This window comes from Haemaphysalis longicornis, unplaced genomic scaffold, assembly GCF_048455015.1.
Source record: "Haemaphysalis longicornis isolate Haplotype H1 unplaced genomic scaffold, Haemaphysalis longicornis Haplotype H1 scaffold_9, whole genome shotgun sequence".
NCBI lineage: Eukaryota > Metazoa > Arthropoda > Arachnida > Ixodida > Ixodidae > Haemaphysalis > Haemaphysalis longicornis.
The window spans coordinates 93,195,993-93,215,521 of record NW_027526460.1 but is presented as its reverse complement, the minus strand read 5'-3'; the positions used below and the strand labels follow the sequence as shown (position 1 = coordinate 93,215,521).

At 42.9% G+C, this 19,529-nt stretch overlaps 1 protein-coding gene across 1 annotated transcript in view; it reads right to left on the bottom strand.

Moving 5' to 3' along the window:
* The window catches only part of LOC144153310 (uncharacterized), a 212,228-nt gene that overhangs the window by 158,374 nt on the left and 34,325 nt on the right, over positions 1-19,529 (bottom strand). The window contains exons 15-20 of the mRNA XM_077684961.1: positions 18,490-18,549; positions 13,043-13,081; positions 12,656-12,793; positions 8,071-8,291; positions 1,686-1,786; positions 157-268 (exon numbers count right to left, since the gene is read on the bottom strand). Of these exons, the coding sequence (XP_077541087.1) occupies positions 157-268; positions 1,686-1,786; positions 8,071-8,291; positions 12,656-12,793; positions 13,043-13,081; positions 18,490-18,549 (671 nt within the window). The remainder of the gene's footprint in view (positions 1-156; positions 269-1,685; positions 1,787-8,070; positions 8,292-12,655; positions 12,794-13,042; positions 13,082-18,489; positions 18,550-19,529) is intronic.

The window sequence follows — 19,529 nt, the reverse complement described above, 5'->3', positions numbered from 1 at the left end:
ACTTGTGAGGGTCGCTGTAGCTTTCATTGGGCTACGAAGATGCATAGCAAAAAATTAAACGTTTGCGGCATAAATAAATAAATAAATAAATATATATATATATATACCTATATATATATATATAGTGAGAGAGAGATATATGAGAGAGGGATATACCATAAGAGACACATCATCTGTGGCTAAGCGTCTTGAAGAAGGCATTATTATGCAGGGAGGCTGGCAACAGGACCTTCTCGGGTGCGTTATGAATACCATAAGTGAACATTTCCTGCAAAAGCGAGACACAGCTTGTTCAAAACAATTGTATAGCTTTAAATTGTTGCTACAAATTTGGCCTATTTACTTCACCGTAGGGCCCATTACAAGCAAAAACACTTAGTTGTGAAACACCGACACAGAAAAAGCTATCACGGGCAGGTTAGAGCCTTAAAAAGACTGCAAGAGAATTAATTTGGCTATTAATAATCAGGAAATTGAAATAAATTAATCTTTTCAAATAATTTTAAATCGAAGGCAAAATTAGTGAAACATCATATTGAAACCATTCAGGAGAGAAGATTAACTTCTATTCACAGTTTGAACTTAAAAGAAAGCTTTAGAACAGTGCTCTACCCCGAACACAGTGCCCACATTTATGTGGAAATTTATTCATGTATTACCTTTTTCTTAGGTCTACAACTTTTCCTAGGCAATTATGGAATGTAGTAACATTAAATCTGTATTTATGCTGTTTACGCAAAAATACTCGCGCCGAGAGGTGACCTATTATTTCAGTGGGACCGAGACCTCGAAGAATGTATGGATTGAGATGATAAAAAATTAGAAAACGTATTCATTACGCATATCCCTGTGTGATTGAATGAGCCCACTTAACCAAAATAGCGTAGCATTTCGAAATGTAATAGAAAAACTGCTCACTTATAATGCTTCTAACCAATGGTGATTCAAACTGCAAGGGCGTTATTGTTATTATGAACGGTGTGGTTCTACGTATACTTCCCCAAAATGGCAATTTTTTATGTATCAAAAGAACTACTATATATCTGTGTATTCGAAACCATTTTGTACAGTGCTTTCCTATGTGTAAACGCGAGGCATTGGCCCCGCCAGGTGACATTTGGATCTCCGTTTGCCCAGAATCGCGGGCTTATGTATGCATTTCCAACAAAACATTTGATTTGACTTGATTACCTGGAAGGTGGAAACAGGTGCCAAGCCACACCGGGTGAGAGGAAATGGGAATATTCAATACGCAAAAGTTTTATTCGTGACAGTAACTTCTATGACTTCAGTCTGTTTTACCTTACTAAAATAATAAAACTGATCCACATCAATAAACCTTACTTCAAAGATCAGATGAGTGCCTAGAAAATAAATAAAATAATGCAGGTTTTTTCGACTTCTTTTAGTGTAAATTTGGTGGCGTGTAATGTATGTTTAAATATATACGCTTTTTTCAGAAATGTAGATATGCAAGCATACATAAGAAGATCGATATAATTAAAACATACACTAGGAACGAACAATGAGAATATATGCCACAAAATATTTGCCGATTAAAAACTACCGGCATTCAACCACGTAATTTGTGATCGAAACTAACCTTTAACACAAAAAAAAACTGAATGAAAAAGCAAGCGCACGTAATGGAAAATTTTGCCAATAACACCGGAGAACAGATTTACCTTGTCAATGATTTTACCAGTTCTCCACTGCGTTCAATTTCATAGTCCAAGCCCACCAGAAGCATTTTTGTGTCACGACTTGCAAGGTACGCCCATGTTTCCTGCGAAAAAGAAGCACCGTACAGAAATGCTACAAACACATTCTTGCTACACAAAAAATATCGCGGAGAGAAACCTGTCGACTTGGTACGCAATTTTACATTCGTTTGTAATACAAGCCTAAATTTATATGTATGAGGCACTCTCCAAAGTACTTTAGTTGATATATTATTCCCATAGTTAACAGGATATTTTACGGATGAAAATTCTATCCTTGCGGCAAAAAGCTTCAGCGTGTTGCGCCATGAAATGTACGATATTGTACTAAAAGGGTGCTCTATGCAGCGGTTTGGGGTGTGTGTACAGGTATTCATTTCATTTGTCTGCACCACGTCAGCCAGCGGACGTGTGGGCGATAAGCCCGGCACAGCTCAACTTAGCAATAATTTTTGTCTCCATTCCTAAAGCGAAGATATCTTTTTTTGCGTGAAAAGTGTAGCTTCTATTAGTTTATTCTGCACCTACGTTGCATATATGCATAGTTTAGCTTAACATTCACAATCCAGCAAATGAGGATGGGGTCACAGGAGTGCACGAGTTGAGACATATTGAGGACGAACGGATGGGGAACGAATATGAGCATCGCGTACATTGTCCGCTGTAGACAGAAGCATCCCAGCCCTCTGGTTTGCATGGTATAAAGAACGCAATGTTTGCGGCTTCTTGACATCTTTAAGAGATGGCACAACTCCCAACTCATATGAGATGCCCTAACTCTGTTAATGTTGTTTTGATATATGTGTGTTATAATGGCAAAAGTGTGTATGAGGTTCAAAATTATCAGGTTCGTCTTGCATACGTTTACGACATGCTTATGTGGCTAAAATGGTCACGGGATGATCGTGACGTGCGAAAGATGTCAAGGTATAATTGTAAAGGAACCGTTATGTGAAACCTAAACATGGCCAAAACTAAGCTTGAAAATGACGATGTCAAGTTGCTAAACGCGCCAGGTTCTGGTGCCCGCCAAGAAACCATGAGCAACCATTGTTACCAGGGTGTCTGACGTTGGGCACGGTAAGTAAATTCCAGTTAAAAATCCTACATCGCCAAGGAAAACTAAAAAGGCGTCCCCTGAAAGAGTGTTGTCTGCTAACGACAGGGATCGTGTAGAGCAACTACACAGGCGAAAATGTAAGGAAATTACCGGCACCCTGCACCCTAAAATGCTTTACACTCAATAGGTGAGGAAGTAGCAGTAGTAGTATGTGTTTGTTGGCGCAAGGGTATCTAACACAAAAGAGCGCCAGACGCTATAAAATGGTTTTTCAATGTCCGTTTCAGGCATCAAATGTGTATGACATGAGTATGGTACTGCCTAAAAAATGTATATATAGGGGTGTCGAGGGCCCGGGGACTAAAACATGAAGATGCCCTTAATGATGGATAGAAGAGGATTCTCATTGAGATTTGACATCGCCTGGGGCCTCAGAGGGTGGTGCTGTAGCAGGGCTCCCAGTGCACACCAAAACATCATCCGGACCTTTCTCAAGCATACCAGGATCTTAACTCACGCCCAGTACGATATGAGTTTCAAGGAGTTGATATCGGCAAGGTAGGTTACAATACATTTTTAAGTGAACATTGGTTCATCTCCTAGGAAAAGTGATTTGTGTAGTGAAATGTTGTATGTCTAGATTTTAGGAAAGCGTCGCTTTCTCGCGGCATTGCAGGATGTGCCCTCAATACGTGGAACACGGAAAGCCGTTCCCCACACTTGTCACAAACCCGTGCACGTGCAATTCAAAAGATATGCGTGTGTGGCGTGAGTCCGGCCGATTCGCAATCTACAAATGAACTCTTCTGTGAACGTATCGTGTTTAACTGTGACGTATTTACCTGGGTATGGTTTTATTGTATGCAGCTTCTTTTGCGATTCTTTGCTCGATTCCTGCTGCCTCAGTTCACGGAGTCTCCGTTGTATAGCAGGTTCCATATCTAAATACGGCACCAGAGGTTCATCCACGCTAGTGCGAACAGCGGCCACCGCAGTATACTGGTCAGCGATTCCTCGAATGCTACCGTGCCCCAGCATCCAGGATGTTATTATTGTCATACTTGATGCATACACCGACATTATCTTCTTAATGAGTTCGTTGATGACAGGATTTTTAATTGTTTTTTCCACGTGTAATGCTGTCACGACATTATGAGAATCTGGAAAGGTAATAGACTGTTGTATGTTCGTTTCAATGATGTGTTCTACCGTAATCAAAATTTTCTGTGCTTCTGCTACAAAAATATTAGTGTGTTGAGCGCCTTTGTACTAGTGAAGTGGGGAGCATGTGCAGCACATGAGATAGCAGAAACAAACTTCGAGGCGTCTGTGTGAAAAGTGGTGTATGGGTATATGTGTAGTAAGTGTAGAAAATGCTGTAAAATAAGTTCTCTAGATGAGTTTATTTTGTCGATTCGTCTAAAAGAGATATCACAGGACGCAGGAGGAATATCACAAGGAGCAACTAGGTCTGTGGGAGCAGCTTTGCATGAATACTTAATCGTGATAACCAGTTCCTGTGCCTGGAAGCCCATACGCAAGTAGTGATGGATGAACGCTTAAATTAAGAAAGTTTGGTGGCCAGCGGTTCCGTACTGATAGAAATGCATGGATGAGTAGTCAATGATGCAACTTTGAGAGCATACGTTATAGCTTTATGCGTACGCTGGTGCTCTAGGCGCCACTGGTCACATTTAACCTATAAAATTTAAATGGGCCTCGTTTAAAAGGCTCCAGACGTAAGGCGGAGCCCTAAGTGCAAAACTGGATCCAACAGTTTTAAGGATGTTTTTAGAGGCAGATCCATATATTACACTCCTATAGTCCAGGCCCGACCTCAAGAAGTTATTGAAGAGACACAGACGGCATGTTTTATCTACTAAGTATGATTGGTGTGTCAAGAGTTAATATATTCATTCTCCTAATGCTCTTATTCTTTAGTTGTTTAATGCGTGGAATAAACGTTAGCTTATGATCTAGCACAACACCAAGAAATACATGCTGTATTTTAACCGGAACGGCCACAACATTCAGAATAATATCAGGATCTGGCCTGATGCCACCCTGCCTGGAGAACTGAACACAAGTGCTCTTTTCAGGATTTACCTTAAACCCTGTCTCATCAGCCTACTTGGCAAGTTTGTTCACACTTAGTTGTACGTGCCGCTCACAAATGGAGAGGTTAGAAGATTTGTAACTGATATGAATATCATCGACATATACAGAGTAAGAAATTGTTGGTGAAAGTGAATCTTTAGGGGATTCATCTTCGTGATAAAAAGTGTACAGCTGAGTACGCCACCCTGTGGAACCCCGTTTTTTTGTGTGTGCAATTCGGGAGGTGCCAGAGCTACTCTTACTCGACAGGTGCGTTCAGTCAGGTAGCTTTCTACTGTGTTCGGCGTGTTTCCTAATATACCATCAGATTTTAGGTCGCGCAAGATACCGTAACGCTCAGCAGTTGCATACTCCCTTCCGAAATCTAAGAAAATAGACATGCAGTACTGTCTGCGAAAAAAAGCAACTTTGACCTATGACCCCAATGCCCCCATCTGATCAGTCATGGATCTTCCCGACGTAAATCCTGCCTGGAAACTATGAAGGGTGCCATAATATTCAAATACACTCTTTTCAAGCACCTTGCTTTGGCAGCTGCTCAGGGCATAGGGGCTGTAACTACAGGGAGAGCATGTATCTTTCATAATTGGAACGACAAACGATTCTCTCCACGCCCGTGGAAAGTGTCCGAGGGACCATATTTTGTTAAAAAGGTAGAGTAGAGTGTCCACTGTGTCTGCACGGAGGTGCCGGAACATTTCGTGTAAGATGTGGTCGATGCGAGGGGCTGAAATATTACGTGTGGCCAGAGCAGTCTGAAGCACCTGGAGAAAAAATTGGGAGTTGTAGGAGTCGTTCGATTGATTGTTGCCCCGCATAGGCTTGCGCCCAGCCGACTTTTCATACTGTACAAATGTACTTGTGTAGTCTGACGAACTTGATATGTGTTTAAAGTGTTTTGCAAGTTTATTTGCCTGGTGCTCAAGCGTGTCACAAGTGGTGCTGACAAGGGATAGATTGTTTTTTATCCGTTACGTTTTCTTATTCGATTCCATACTTTGTTCTTGTGCAGGAATTAATTGATAATATGGAGGAAGTCCAGCTGCTGGTTTTTGCCTGTAGGTGAATACGCTTTCCCATGGCTTTGGCACGCTTAAAAACTATGAGGTTTTGGGCAGTTGGGTATCTAGAAAGACCGCCCGAAGATTTATTTTGAGTTTGCCCTGCCTGCCTACATTCTTCGTTCCACCAAGGCATTCTACAATTTCGGATTATACCAGAGGTTTCCGGTAATGACTGTTCTGCAGCATTTAAAATATGTGCAGTAAAGACTGATGTTTCGTCAGTGTCTAGATGTGTTATTGTTGCGTGTGAAAGCTTCGATTCTTGTGTGAATTTTGTCCAGTCTGAAACGGCTTCGTTAAAACGTTTTATGGGATATAGAAATCAGGTCCTACATCCCGACATTTAAATGCGACTGGGAAATGGTCACTTCCATATAGGTTTGAGTCCACCTCCCAGTAAATGAGTGGGAAAAGATCTGAAGAGCCAATAACCAAGTCGATATGTGAGTATGTCATGTGTGCTGTATTGTAGTGGGTTGGCTGTTTTTATAAAAGAAACAGGCTCCGGACGACACTAAATATCTCAATTAAACGGCCTCTGGCGTCTCTGCGCTTAGATCCCCACAGTTGAGAGTGAGGATTAAAATGTCTTACTGGTATAAAGGGTTCCGATAGCTGATCTATTGGTGACTGAAATTGTGAGCTAGACAGTCGATAGTTAGGTGGAATGTACGGTGAAGAGAAAGTTATTAACTTATTACAAGTGACTGCCCTTATTGCGACGGCCTCAATGGCAGTGAGTAGGCGAACTGGCTGGCACGCAAGACATTTCTTTGTGATTATCGCCACTGTACCGGAGGAGTGAGTGCAGCTGTCTCTGTCCCTACTATAAACAGAGAATTAGGTCAGCAAATTTGTTTGAAGTTGAGATGTGTTTCTTGTACACAAAAGGACTACATTAATTTTCATGATAAATTTCGTAGACATCTAGCTTTTTATTAGGCCCCTACAGTGCCATTGTACAATGCTCTGTTTCGTGTATCTTGTTGCAGACTATGTTATATTAAGGGTCTCTTGATGTGGGTATTATGTGTTGCGTGTAGGAGCTGTTGCCCTGCGTGTTGAACTGACTTGAAATGACAAATGTGCTCTTAATATGGCGTAAGATGTACCGTACGTACGGCCTAATTTCAGTCGTTGTTGTGACACGAGGGAAAATTTTGCCAGTAATGGTTTGGTTGAACATTGCACGAAGTTTTAAATGGTCAGCTTTATTTGAAAATAATTACTGCCTTCAGAACACGGTATCTTGAATGAAAGGAAGCGAGGCTGTCTCTCCTGCATAGAAAGTATTGTGCTGCTGATTTTTACGAAACTTGTGCTAAAAAGTTCGCTTGGCTGAGGAAATAGCATGGGTGGTAATGATGCAAATATTATGGAGTGATAGGTTCACTACATATGGGAGTCAGTTGGTCGCGTTGTGTGATGGCTCCTGGTGTTTTTACAGACATCGCTAACAACACTGGTTGAGAAAGGAATCTGAGGTGTACGAGCGCGCCGCAAAGCCTTCGAGTGTGCAGGAAAGTTGCAGAGCAATTCTTTTGCAATAAAGGTCGTCCGTTTCTTAGAAAGGAATGTTTTGATCAGCTACGGTCTGCCACAAATGGCGCGGCTGCGTGTAAAATGGTGCCATAGTTCAGGTGAGCGCAAGGCACGCTCCACCGCAAGGTCACCACTAGATGCCAGGACAGGGCACTTGTGCGAATAATGCCAGGAAGCGATGTATCGCGAATAAATAAAGGAGAGTTGAGTCGTTAATCACGAGGGAGCATGGGCGAAATAGCGCCAGTTCATACTATTTGGTCAATCTGTGTGTGTTGTTTGTGGGTAAAATATGGGTTGTGAGAGTGACATGACCAAAAGTGCTGCATATGTCGCTGCAGATGTCGATGTGAGCAAGGGAGTGAAAGGCTATCGCGTGCAACTTGTAAAGGTAAAGTCGAAGTGCCGGTCGGCAAATCGCTGAAAAAGTAATCAGCCCATAGGAATAACATGAATGCGTTAAGTGTTATTAGGTTTCAAACAATCGTAACAATCAAAATAGATGATATTCTGCGCAATATTCTCGCTCGTTGTCCTTATTTCGGTGCAGACAGGAATGACTTGCCTCCACAATTCGTTGAAACATAGTATCAGGAAGAACTTCTGGAACGTGTATGAAAGCCAATCCGTCGAGCTGAGTTTCCCTCGTCCATTCCGTGCTTGAAGTGAGAAAGTTCTGAAGGTCTTCTTCGTTCTCCATTTTAGAGAAGCCGCTCATCTCTATTTCACTGAGCAGTGGTATACTATTCTCAGACGTGCGCGTTAAGGCTGCATTAAACGCATCACCTGAAACAGAAGCGAAGCAGCAATTTTGATAAAGCGTTGGTGACAGTGAGCTTAAGGGAAGCTCGGTAACGCGTGTCGCAGTGAATGGGAGAAAATATAATATCGGTAAATTATGGGTGCTATTCCCACCACTCAAACCGACATCACGCAGAAGCCGCACCATGCAGATGCATTCATACCTCCCCTATTTCGGATCCATATACAGAGACGTTTCCCAGCAAATTTTGCTGCCAGCAAAACACCAGTAAGGCCAGGAGTGGAGTGCGCGTGGAGTGGAAAGCTTTATATAGACTTCTTTCTCGTTATAGCTTTATTGTGCTTATTCTTATACTTCAGGGCCTCAAATCCCCACTGAGGAACTATGCACCTGGCTCTGTTTACCTATTGTAATGTTGTTTTTGCGATGAATATTGACTTTAAGGGTTAAAGATTACCTTTTAGATTACCCAAAGAAAAGAGGTAAAGGAAATTACCTCCTTTAGAGATGGCTTGTAGTGGAAGCTAATTTTTAATGATTTCATTTGGTACGTACTGCAGACCTAGACCTTTCAAAGGTCTGAGCAGGGCAGGTTCTTTACGACGAGAACACGCAAAGAAAAAACATGTGAAACAAAAACATGAAATTTACAAGAAATGTAGGTAAAGGCGCGTCATATCTGCGGACGAATACATCTAGAATGTCATCGGTACCTGACGACGTATTTGTTTTCAAGTTCAATAGCATAGAACCGATGCCGTGATAAGAAAATGAGTATTTGCAGCTCTTGTGGTACAGTGTGGGAACAGGGGTATACTCTGTAAAAGTAGCCATTGAAATGATGGGCAATGCCTTTGTGATTAATAACTATTGCATCACGATTTTTTAGTTCAAAGATTGGCAATTTTTCTTCTCGCTTGTGTAATTCCAAGCTTTTGTAGTTTCTCTGATAAAGTTTGCCAACGATACGTTGAAGCAGCCATCGTTAGAGTATTTTGCGAGTAATATTTTAATTGCAAGAAGCTATAAAATATTGTTTGAAAGACAAATAAAAATGTTGGGACATACAGTCTGGCTGTAGAGCAAAACTAAAATTATTTAAAAGGCAAGATGGCTGGTGCCCCTTGGCACTATGCTGAAAAGACGTGTAATAATGTTTCCTCGGTAGTCTTACGAATGCGGTTAAGAAGAAACTGATACTTCCGGCAAAAATATTTGGTGGAGTGGAATCTGACTGTAGACTTCTGGGAAGTGTTTTCGTAGTGTTGTGTCGATTGTCTTAGATTGAATTAGAATGCTTATTAGAGATAGGTGCTGCCCACACCGGCTACAGAAGTGAGCAGGTGCGAGTGGGCTGGGTGTGTCTGGCCTATCCATAACTTGGCTAAAACAATCTTGAATGGTGTTTTATTTGAGTGGTACCTGCTGTTACGTGGTTTTTACTGCGCGGTTTGTTGGCTGTTTGCGTGTTCCATTTTTTTTGCCCATGTTCCCAAAGTCTCCTTTATAAGAATGACTTCAGTGCTTGTAGAGGATGTGCAGGACTCCACGCGGGGACTTGCGTTACGCAGTCGGAATCTGGTCCAATGCCTTGTTGGGTGATCAAACCTATATAAGTACTTTTTGGCTATTGAAGGAATGAGAAGAAACAAAAACCTTTGTTTCTTCTCATTTGAAAGCCTGTTGACACCAAGTTGAACATATGCCTCGTAAATGGATAAATTAGACGACTTGAGGCTTTTATAAATTTCAGCGCCGTTAACCATAAACTTGAGGGAGGCCCGAAATTTTTAGAGAATTTACCTTACCACTGAAAAGTGTTTAACGCTCTATCTTAACACTCAAACGTCTGCAACACTAAACACCTCGTCCTAGGACGACCCGTTTTCTTTTGTGCGTACCCGGAATGAACATCCTTAGTTTTAAAGAACAAAAAAAATCGAAATATGAAGAGCGCTTAGCATGTTTCCACAAATACTAAATGTACGTAGGTGAGGCTAAATACAATGACACCTTGCTGGGACATCAGCTTTCTCCATTGAGAAAAAATGAACATGTGGTGTGGGTTACGCACGAACTTGTCTTTTCGATATGACCCAGAAGAAGAGATAGTTAACAGAACGCCCAGTTCGTAAACCAGAGTATAGAAATACTTTATATTATGTAATTAATATTGCTTTTTATTATGAAAAAATTAACCAGCTCTTCATGAAAAGAGTTAGTGTTCACCCCTAAGGCATACGCTCTAATCAATCCTCGCATGATTGTGCACAGGACAATGTTTTACCCAAGCTTGTGGCGGCGCTTAACGAGGGTCACAATACTGATTGCCATGTGGTCGGTTCTGTAGTGTGTTGTACTGTTGTCAGAATTCTGTGCTTCGGCTTTCAAAATGGTTATACGTACCTGTAGTGAGCAATAGAAAACGACTAATGAATCCTAGAGCTCATTAGGAGTGGTTATACTCCGTTTGTTTTTGTTGAAAGATATGCTGAGTTCATACGTTCGGGCTTTCACAAAGAAAAACGAGCAGAAGTATACCAATCATTCACAAACAGATTGATATTCTATCTGTTCCTTTTAATGGCCTTACATGAGCTATTCGTGTATGAATATATATTTATAGCAAACGTGACGTTGTAAACATGCCCCATGGTCCAATCACTATTGGTCAGTGCGAACTAGGAGCTGCAGACGGGGTTGGAGGCGTTCGTACGGAAAGTGCAAGGTGCAGTACGTAGCACTGGGTTGATTATTTTTAAGACGTTTTTCTGGGCGACCCGTTGTCGTGAGTTTGTCCGCCATAGAAGGCCCCATTAGGCACAAAATGTGCAATTCATAGGCAAAAATCATGCAGCCATATTTTAATTGAAGTAACAATGGACATACAATTCTGGATTGATGCCTTGCCTCAAATATGCTTAATGTTTTCTGTGCTCAACAACGTGGACGAGTGAAAGCATTACTAGTCTAGGAAAGCTTTGCGAATATAAGTGTCTCGTTCAAGCATTATTCTAACTTTCTGCACGTGAGCTTGGCACATGCTCTCCTTCTCATCAGGCCATCGCCTCTCCACATCGCTGCAAACGCGTTACCACATTCCGTCTCATAGAAGCCTTGACCAATATTAGCGTATTTGTTCAAAGAAAATTTATGGCCCACTTAGAAAACTGAGGCCATATGCCGTCAAATTTTGCCTCGGCTTAATTTTATTTGAACAGACATTGCGTACCCCAAATTCGTAAAGGACATGACTGGTAACCCCGGGAAATACATTGTTAATCAGAAATGTTTAAAATAGCTGTTTCGCAGACGACACTGCACCTGCCGGCAGATCGCGAACCAGCCATGAAGCGGAAACGACATGCCGACCGGCCGCTTGCTCTCTCCTCCGGCTTACCCAACCCTCCCACTACCTGGCTGCAGGTGACCGGGAGCTCCTCACCCGAGCTACAGCTCCTGACCACCACTAGGGCTCAAGATTACCTGGCTCGCCTTCCCCACATAAGGGACACTCGCTAGGACTAAGCCTCGCCAGGAATAAAAGTTTTTTTCTCTCTCTTTTCTGGCTGGTCAGGAAAACCGGTCGGGTGCCGCAGGTGCTCTTCTCCGAACTGCGCTTCCCACAAAACACATGATCTTTATAAGCGCAAAAAATGCCTTTTCGGGGTTACCACACTCTCCCAAAAATTACATACACAGATTTGTTCCCGCCGGCCGGCCACCTGGCCGCACCGACAGCTCGCTCGCCGGCTTCAACATCACTTCAGCCTGGTCGTAACGGCTGCGCTCTTTTCAATTTTGGTTTAAAAGTCGCCGATTTTCGCTGGTCGTTTGCGCCGCGCACGCACGTATTTCGTATGCCGTATTTTGTATCTCGCAATCTTTTCACGCAGACTATACAGAAATTTGGTTTTCAAGAGGGTGAAGTTTTGAGTACAGTTCGATTTCAATGATAATGCTTGTAGAGATGTGCGTCTCGCCGATTTAGGGGTTGCATAATTTATCTTTTTATTTACACACTCAGTGAGTTCATACCGCATTAAATTGAGAAGCGGGGCGAGTATACCCGAAGACAACAAATCGTTCAGAGTGAAGTGTGTTCAAGTGTAAATGTCTGCTCTGGGAAGTTCCTATCGATGAGTTCACACTAACGCAGTGCGGGTAAAATATTTTCTTAGCTTCGAAAAGTCAAAAAGTTGTAAAAAGGTACGACGTTGGGCGGGTAGATTACCACTGTATATGTGTAACATTGAAAACACTGCTCGGAATAAAAATTTACTAAGACTGCATTTGTTTGGTGCTTTCCTCAGCTAAATTCACCAAACGTGAACGACAAAAAACGTGTTCAACTGGCCTGTTTTTTTAAACTAGTGAACGCACTTACCGTTCTCGGCAGTGAACATAGAGGTGTCTCCCTCCTTACTCTTCTTGTAGGCTACTCTGGAATACACCAGATGGGTGCACAGCTTTTCGGGCAACCTATTGACGACCAGGACACTTTCCACGACGCACACGAGGACACCTGCGTCAGAAAACGGGCCTAAAGTTCCGCACTTCTGAACAATTGTATAGTCGCCAACAATTCCTGGTAACGAAGCAATCCAGGACTCCTACTGGCTGCTTTGCGCCCTACTTTAATGTGACGTGGTGTATACACACAAGCCTGCCCCAGCAGTTCTAAACATTTGTTCTGTTGATCCAGACGTCCATTTGGCATGCTAATCTTCCTATTTTCGTGAAGGTCACTTAACGAAGAGCCACGTGTTCCTACCTGTTTCCTCCCCTGGAGTTGACTTTGGTTGTTGAGTATCTGTAATGAGAAACACAGAGGTACTGTATATACTAGGACACTGGGATGTCGGGCACGGGAAGCAATGACGGAGACCGGACCACATCGGTCACATGACAAGGGTGTGCATATTTGTCACGCGCTATACAAAGGAAGCAACTATACAACTTCGTTTTATCTAAAACGTTTCGTGTTTTGTGGTGCCTTTTGTCTGGGTTGGAGGAAAATATGAATTTTTCACTGACAAATTAATTTCATTTACCCTCTTGCATCGCTTCTTTAAGTGCGTCAGCAATAATTTAGTAGGAGCCAGAATATAAAAGGAAGATTTTTTGCGTACAATACACGGAAAGACACATGCAGCAATTCTTTCGGGACCTGGAGGCTACTACGAGGCCATGCCAAACCCCCTAGGTTACCGTCGGTCTTATTAGAAGGCTTAACGATGCCACGTGGCGATCGTCTGATCACACCTGTGCGATTTGTGGGGTTTAAGAATATGGTTGTGCGATTTGTGGGGTTTAAGAATATAGTAAGCATTTCGTAAAAAAATTTGCTGCACCTCAACGAAGAGGGTTTCTGATGTGGCTGTGTGGCTTGCGCTTGGCCGGTCGTGCGGGAGTATATAATGCGCACGGCGGACGGCGTGCTTTAGTAGCGTCAGTTACTGGAAGAGTAGAGCAGCGTACACGTTTTCGCGTGTCAAATTCCTGTTCACGCCAGAGGTTTTCTGCGCTTTTTTTGATAAAGTTCAAGCACAAATGACTCGTTTTTAACGATACAATCCCAATTTACTTGCACTTGATTTTGTCGGACGCCGTAAATTGCACAAACGGCTCAAATGCGTCACGACTAGTGAGACAAAGTTGCTTGTGAGTCGCATGCCCGTGCTCCTTTTTCTTCGTTGAAGGCCCTATTCCCTGTTGATTTACGTAAAGGTGGGGTAGAGTTAATCCAACGAGGGAATCTTTTAAATAAAACAAACTTGTACTTTGTCTTTACCAATGCTTCAAGTCCGGTGTTGTACGACTAACGAGGCAATCTTTGAAATTATCCACACTGGTACTTTGGCTTCATGAACCGTAAGAACAGTCTAGAAGACCTACTTGTCTTGAAACGCATATAGTGCGGGGGGGCAAATTCGATGGCCGCAGTCTGCAAAAAGGCCTTCATGGGCCTCTACAAAGCTTACGATTGATAACACCTCTCACATTTGCTCATTTTGCGTATATTTTCCATACGTTTCCGTGATACATTTGCACCGGATGTTTTTTTCCCTTTTTATCACATAAGAGCTCACAAACTACGCTTCCCACAAAACACATGATCTTTATAAGCGCAAAAAATGCCTTTTCGGGGTTACCACACAACAGAGAGTTATACTAGTGCGGGAACCGGTACCATTACCGAGCCCGGTAGGCGACCGGCGCTACTGCGTGTTCGCAGAGGCAGAAAACTGGTTGTGTGCATGTGAAGCTGAACAGTTGCCGTGCCGGGACCGGTTATGCACTCTAATATAACTCTCTATTAGCGAGATGTAGTATAGTGTTACCGCGTTTGCGTTACCGTTTACCATGTTACCAGAAGCCGGAGTTTCCGAATAGTGCTGAAAACGATAGGACACGTTATAGCCCACCGTTTCCGGTTTGGGTATTACGGCCACTATCGTGCAGGTAGCGACATCTGTAGAAATATTCTCAAAGCAAATCACCAATAACTTTGTTGACACCTATTTGCTTTCGTTTAAGTAGCTTGAATGTTTCACTTTTCGGATGAAGCGTTCACAATAACATTAGTTATTTTGAGAAAACTGCAGCGATCACCTGTACAGCTTTAAAATAACATGTCGGTGGCACGATCTCCTGAGTAGAGTTGGAATCAAGGTAAAGTAGAAGTTATGCCCTCGCTAAATATTTAGACAAGAAATGAGTAATAGAATTTGTTGTACTTGCTCACCTACACTACTTTGCCTAGCGCAGTTTTCGAGGCGCACAAGCACTTCGCTGACTCAGAAACTAATCTCAAATGTTTGAGGCGGCCGAGGCTTAGCACGAGTAGGGGCGGCCTATCCATCTGAAACAATAGTCGTTTGTCATGCTCCTGGGCATCATTTAGCAAGAATAACGTAATCAACTTTAACTAAGATGACTTTTATCAACTCTACCAAGCATCAGGCGCCGACGAGGCTGCATTTACTCTAATCAAGACGCGAGGGTACACTTTTTGTGCACAGGAAGTTCGCTGGCCATGGCAAAGCCTGACCCGATAAGTTAGCGCTTGCGACAACTTTTCGCGTATGCGCAGTCGACTCCTGCAGGAACGTAGACGGTAACTGAAACAGGGTAACAGTACGTCAAGGGCTCTGTATTAACAAATTCACTGGGTTTTCTAAATGCCTTCCGCTGTTTGGCGTGGTGTTGATAAATTGCTTATTTGAATTTAAGTGTTTCGAACGACAGCAAAAGAAGTCTGATTATAGCAATGCGGCAAAAATCTTTTCTGTATTTGAATATGATGCTTCACGAACAGATGAAAGCTTGTAGAGTATATTTTAGACCCACGTTCCAGTCATGCGATGTTCGAATACAAAAACCTGTGCCGTTGAAATGCATGACTTGTTGGCAAGAAATTGTAGAAGTATTGGCGTCATTCTGTTTATCCGCTGTAATGAAGACATTCTGGTAAAAGCGTGCGAAGACGTAGATGCTTGGATAATGAGACAAAAGAAAAATTGCGCCAACCTCCCCGTGAGGGCAACCCTGTGTAGATGCGACGCATCGAGGGGTTCACTTGGTGTTTCCGTTGGATTGATTCTGAAATCGCGTGAAACGTGTCAGCAACGCATATGATTATTATGTTTTATGATTATTATTATGTTTTATTGGCCAATCTTGGTCAATCTCTCTAATATATGCTTGGGGCTTCGCTGTAGCAACGACCTTTACTCCATCATTGTTGCTGTAAGTGGGAGCTTCTTTTCTTTTATTGCAAGTGTTAATCCTTGCCCCATCATGTGTTGTATCAGTAGCATCTTGACGTAGTTTGAATGAGTCGAGGATATAAGGCACGTTCGTAGCATTTGATTCTGTGTCGGTTTTGTGGCGCAATGGGAAGAGCACCATGTACCTCGAGTTCCTCCCACAGGGTCGTGGGATCGAAACCGGCGCCGCTAACTATTATTTTTTTATAGTGTAGGGGGAGGGGCGGACGACAACAACGCCGACGACGCTGCATGGACAAGGCGAGCGAATGAGATGCAGTCGCATGTAAAAGGTAAACGGGGTGGGATAATCCGTAGCTTTATACGCCCTAAGCATTTTAGAGAAAATCAGTAGGTCATACTGCTAGTTTCACGTAACACACCAGTTACCAGCGGCATCTAAAGCGTTAAACCCAACGTGAATGCTGAAAAGTGTTGAGTGCTTAGTTTAGACCGCTTTATACGTAAAAGAACCAGAACGGGCTCTTTGTCAGTTTATTGCCTGGAGTTCCCAGGGATCGCCACGCTATTCCTGTATAACTTGTTTATAGCGTATAATCATTCATCTTCTGCGTTGCATCTAGTCATACTGCAGGGACGTATCTGTTCTCTTCTTGCAAATGGCTATCTTCCAAAGACCCGCAGACGTCTCGAGTGGCGACAAAAAGGAGGCCTATGTGTTCTTATATTAAAACACTGGCCGTGACTGACAAAGAATCTCAGGCATAAACGTAGCACTACGGCGCTGAGTTTGTGTTTCGGTTAGTTATATATTGAGTGTCTAATACAATCACATCCCTGCTCCTGGCCCCCCGAGTACCGTGTCGTTTGAATTGTAGGTGATGTCCAAGGAAGTTTTACCCTTGCGGAATGTACACCAAGAACTCGCATATTTTGGTTGCACGGTAGCTGATACAATGCAAATTGTTTTAAGGTTTGTCTCAAATAAATGGCAAGAATTCTATAGTATAGAGAATAATGTCAGTGCAAATTACATAGCATCGCATGTGAGACAGCTAGTCATCTCATCGTCATGCTTGGCGCGTCGTAATGAAGCATCGTATGTCGCCAAGGCCCTTTGTGAAATGGGATTATTTGAGTGGATTTTATCTCGATTTTTTATATTGTTACAGAGAAGATAAACAGTTTTGTGCAGCATAGAGCTACGTTTTCTTTCCTTTTTGACTTTCTTGCATGACCGCGATTGGGCAGATGAAACAAAATCACAATTGAAGAACCTGAACAGCGTGCTCTGACAGTTTGTGGTAGGATTCGCATCATCTGAGCGTTTTACCGACGTCACTTTACCGCGACAGGAGTTTCAACCACACCAAAAACAAGAAAGTGTGTTTTGGATGTAGGACCTCATGTGTCCGAGGATGAAGCCTGCTTTTGCTGATTTGGAAGTGTGCTTCGGTGAAGTGCCATAATAGGCTGCGTGGTGTTGATTTTTTTTATCCACGCCAGATTGTTTTATGTTTTACGGCACTCACTCCTTGTTCACGCGAGCCCTCAAGAAGATCAGATGCAGTTTTGTAGGTTGAGACGGTTGCGGACTGTTCTCTAATTAGTGTATCCAGATGATAAGAGCACCACGAAGTTTCCTTCCATGGCCTCTTGCTTTCGTCACGGAACGGACAAAGTTGAGGAAGCAATGTTCAATACAGGTTTGAATATAGCGTCGGTTCATGCCATCCTCGGGGCGCGATCGTTTCGCAGCGTGATTAAAAATACCATGCCGCGTAATATAAAGAATGTAGGCGGTATTAAGTACAGTAACGTTACCTTTTTACAAATATGCTAAGTAGGATTGAGGGGCCTCTTTTCTGCTTAATGAAAGCCCGTCCACCGGAGCTTCAGAAGGCTCTGCGGCAACCGTTCACGGTTTCTAACATTCCGACGTGTCACTACAGAAAGTAGCAGCTGGGGTACAGGGGTTTCGAGTTTCCGGGTCGCCGCTCATTGTCACCAAGATTACTCAAGATGCCACGTGCAGTTCTGTATTTTATGTTCTGTTGCATGTTTCGCAGCAAGAAATACATCACATACTTCTCCTGTGAAAACGGCTGAGTGGCTACGGTTTAGGGTTTTTCTACAGAAAAAGGTGAGAACATGGTCTGAATTGACACTGCAGAACTTGTCGCTGTCTCTTAAATAGTCAACGAAAAGAATTACCTAGTATACGCGCACTTTATTACGAATAGATAGCTGAGGCTGGTACGAATTAGTGTCGCATGCCACAGAGCTCGTCAAAGTCCACTGTGGTTCGTGCAGCTGGGTGCCGAAGCATACAAGCCGCGTTCAGCGGCACGAACATTTCCTCCCGTTGGGGTAAGTACATGCTGCGGTGTTACCGCAATGCCACAAAATCTGATACAAAAAGATTATAGGTGTCCTTGATAACCATACGGAAGTTGCTTTTAGTACTTATAAAAAACGAATCTCTTACCCGTTGGCTTAGACGTTGTGCTCTTCCCACCTTTGCCAGGACGTGTTCGTCGTTCTGGTTCTAAAAACAGAAAACACGTTCTTTGAAAAGCAATAAGGTATATACTGGCACATGAGCAAAAAATGGTTTACTAATGGCACGCGAACACTTGTATGACCTCTGCAAAACTTCCATTGAGCAAGCTAGTGGTGATCATCTTTTACCACGGGCGGCGCCTGCTTGATGGGACATAGGACTCACCGGAGCCAGCTGGAATTCTGAGTCTGTACAAACCCGCACCCTGGCGGCGTCTTTTTAAGGTGAAGCGTTACATAGATAGGTGAAAGGAAAATTCGCCGTTTAGTATACGCAAGAAACCGCGGTGCAATCCTATCCGCACGAGCGAAAAAGCAGTTAGGAAATTGCTTTAACGAAAGATTGGCTGGATTTTGAGATGACGCAGCTGCACTCTCGCAACTTATATAACGTTATATAGTTTCTTTCGCAGGAGAGGGAACGCAGCGAGGTGCTGCGTTAAGTACAGTTCAAGCTACAACGGCGGACAAGGGCGGTGGCGGTGCTGATGGAGCAGCATTATTGTGACAATGGCAAACACCGGCTGCACGTTACTTCGAAATTGGTAAACCATGCGTCATACGTTTTGCCAAGGAGCAAGCAGCTTACGATTAACGACACCACACCTGCATGTCTATAGCTTCGCTGTCTACGGATTGCATGGGTGCATGTTTCACTCAATGGGCAAGTTATTACTCAAGTAGTGAAAGAGGGTGGATTGGTTTGTTGCTAACTGGTGGCTTTTTTTAGTGTAAGTAAGAATAGGGGCTAGAGATTTCACGCTTTTCAATTATTCGTAAGTCGACAATACACATGATATTCAACTCGTTACCTATATGAAAATGTGTAAACAGTAGCGATAACCTGAACAAGGTCTAGGCTGACGAAGCCTCAATGCAGCGTTCAAAATAAAACTGTTTTTGGAAACTTTTTTATATAGTGTTACCCCAATGCCGCGAAAACAGCACAGTTCAATATTTTCGATG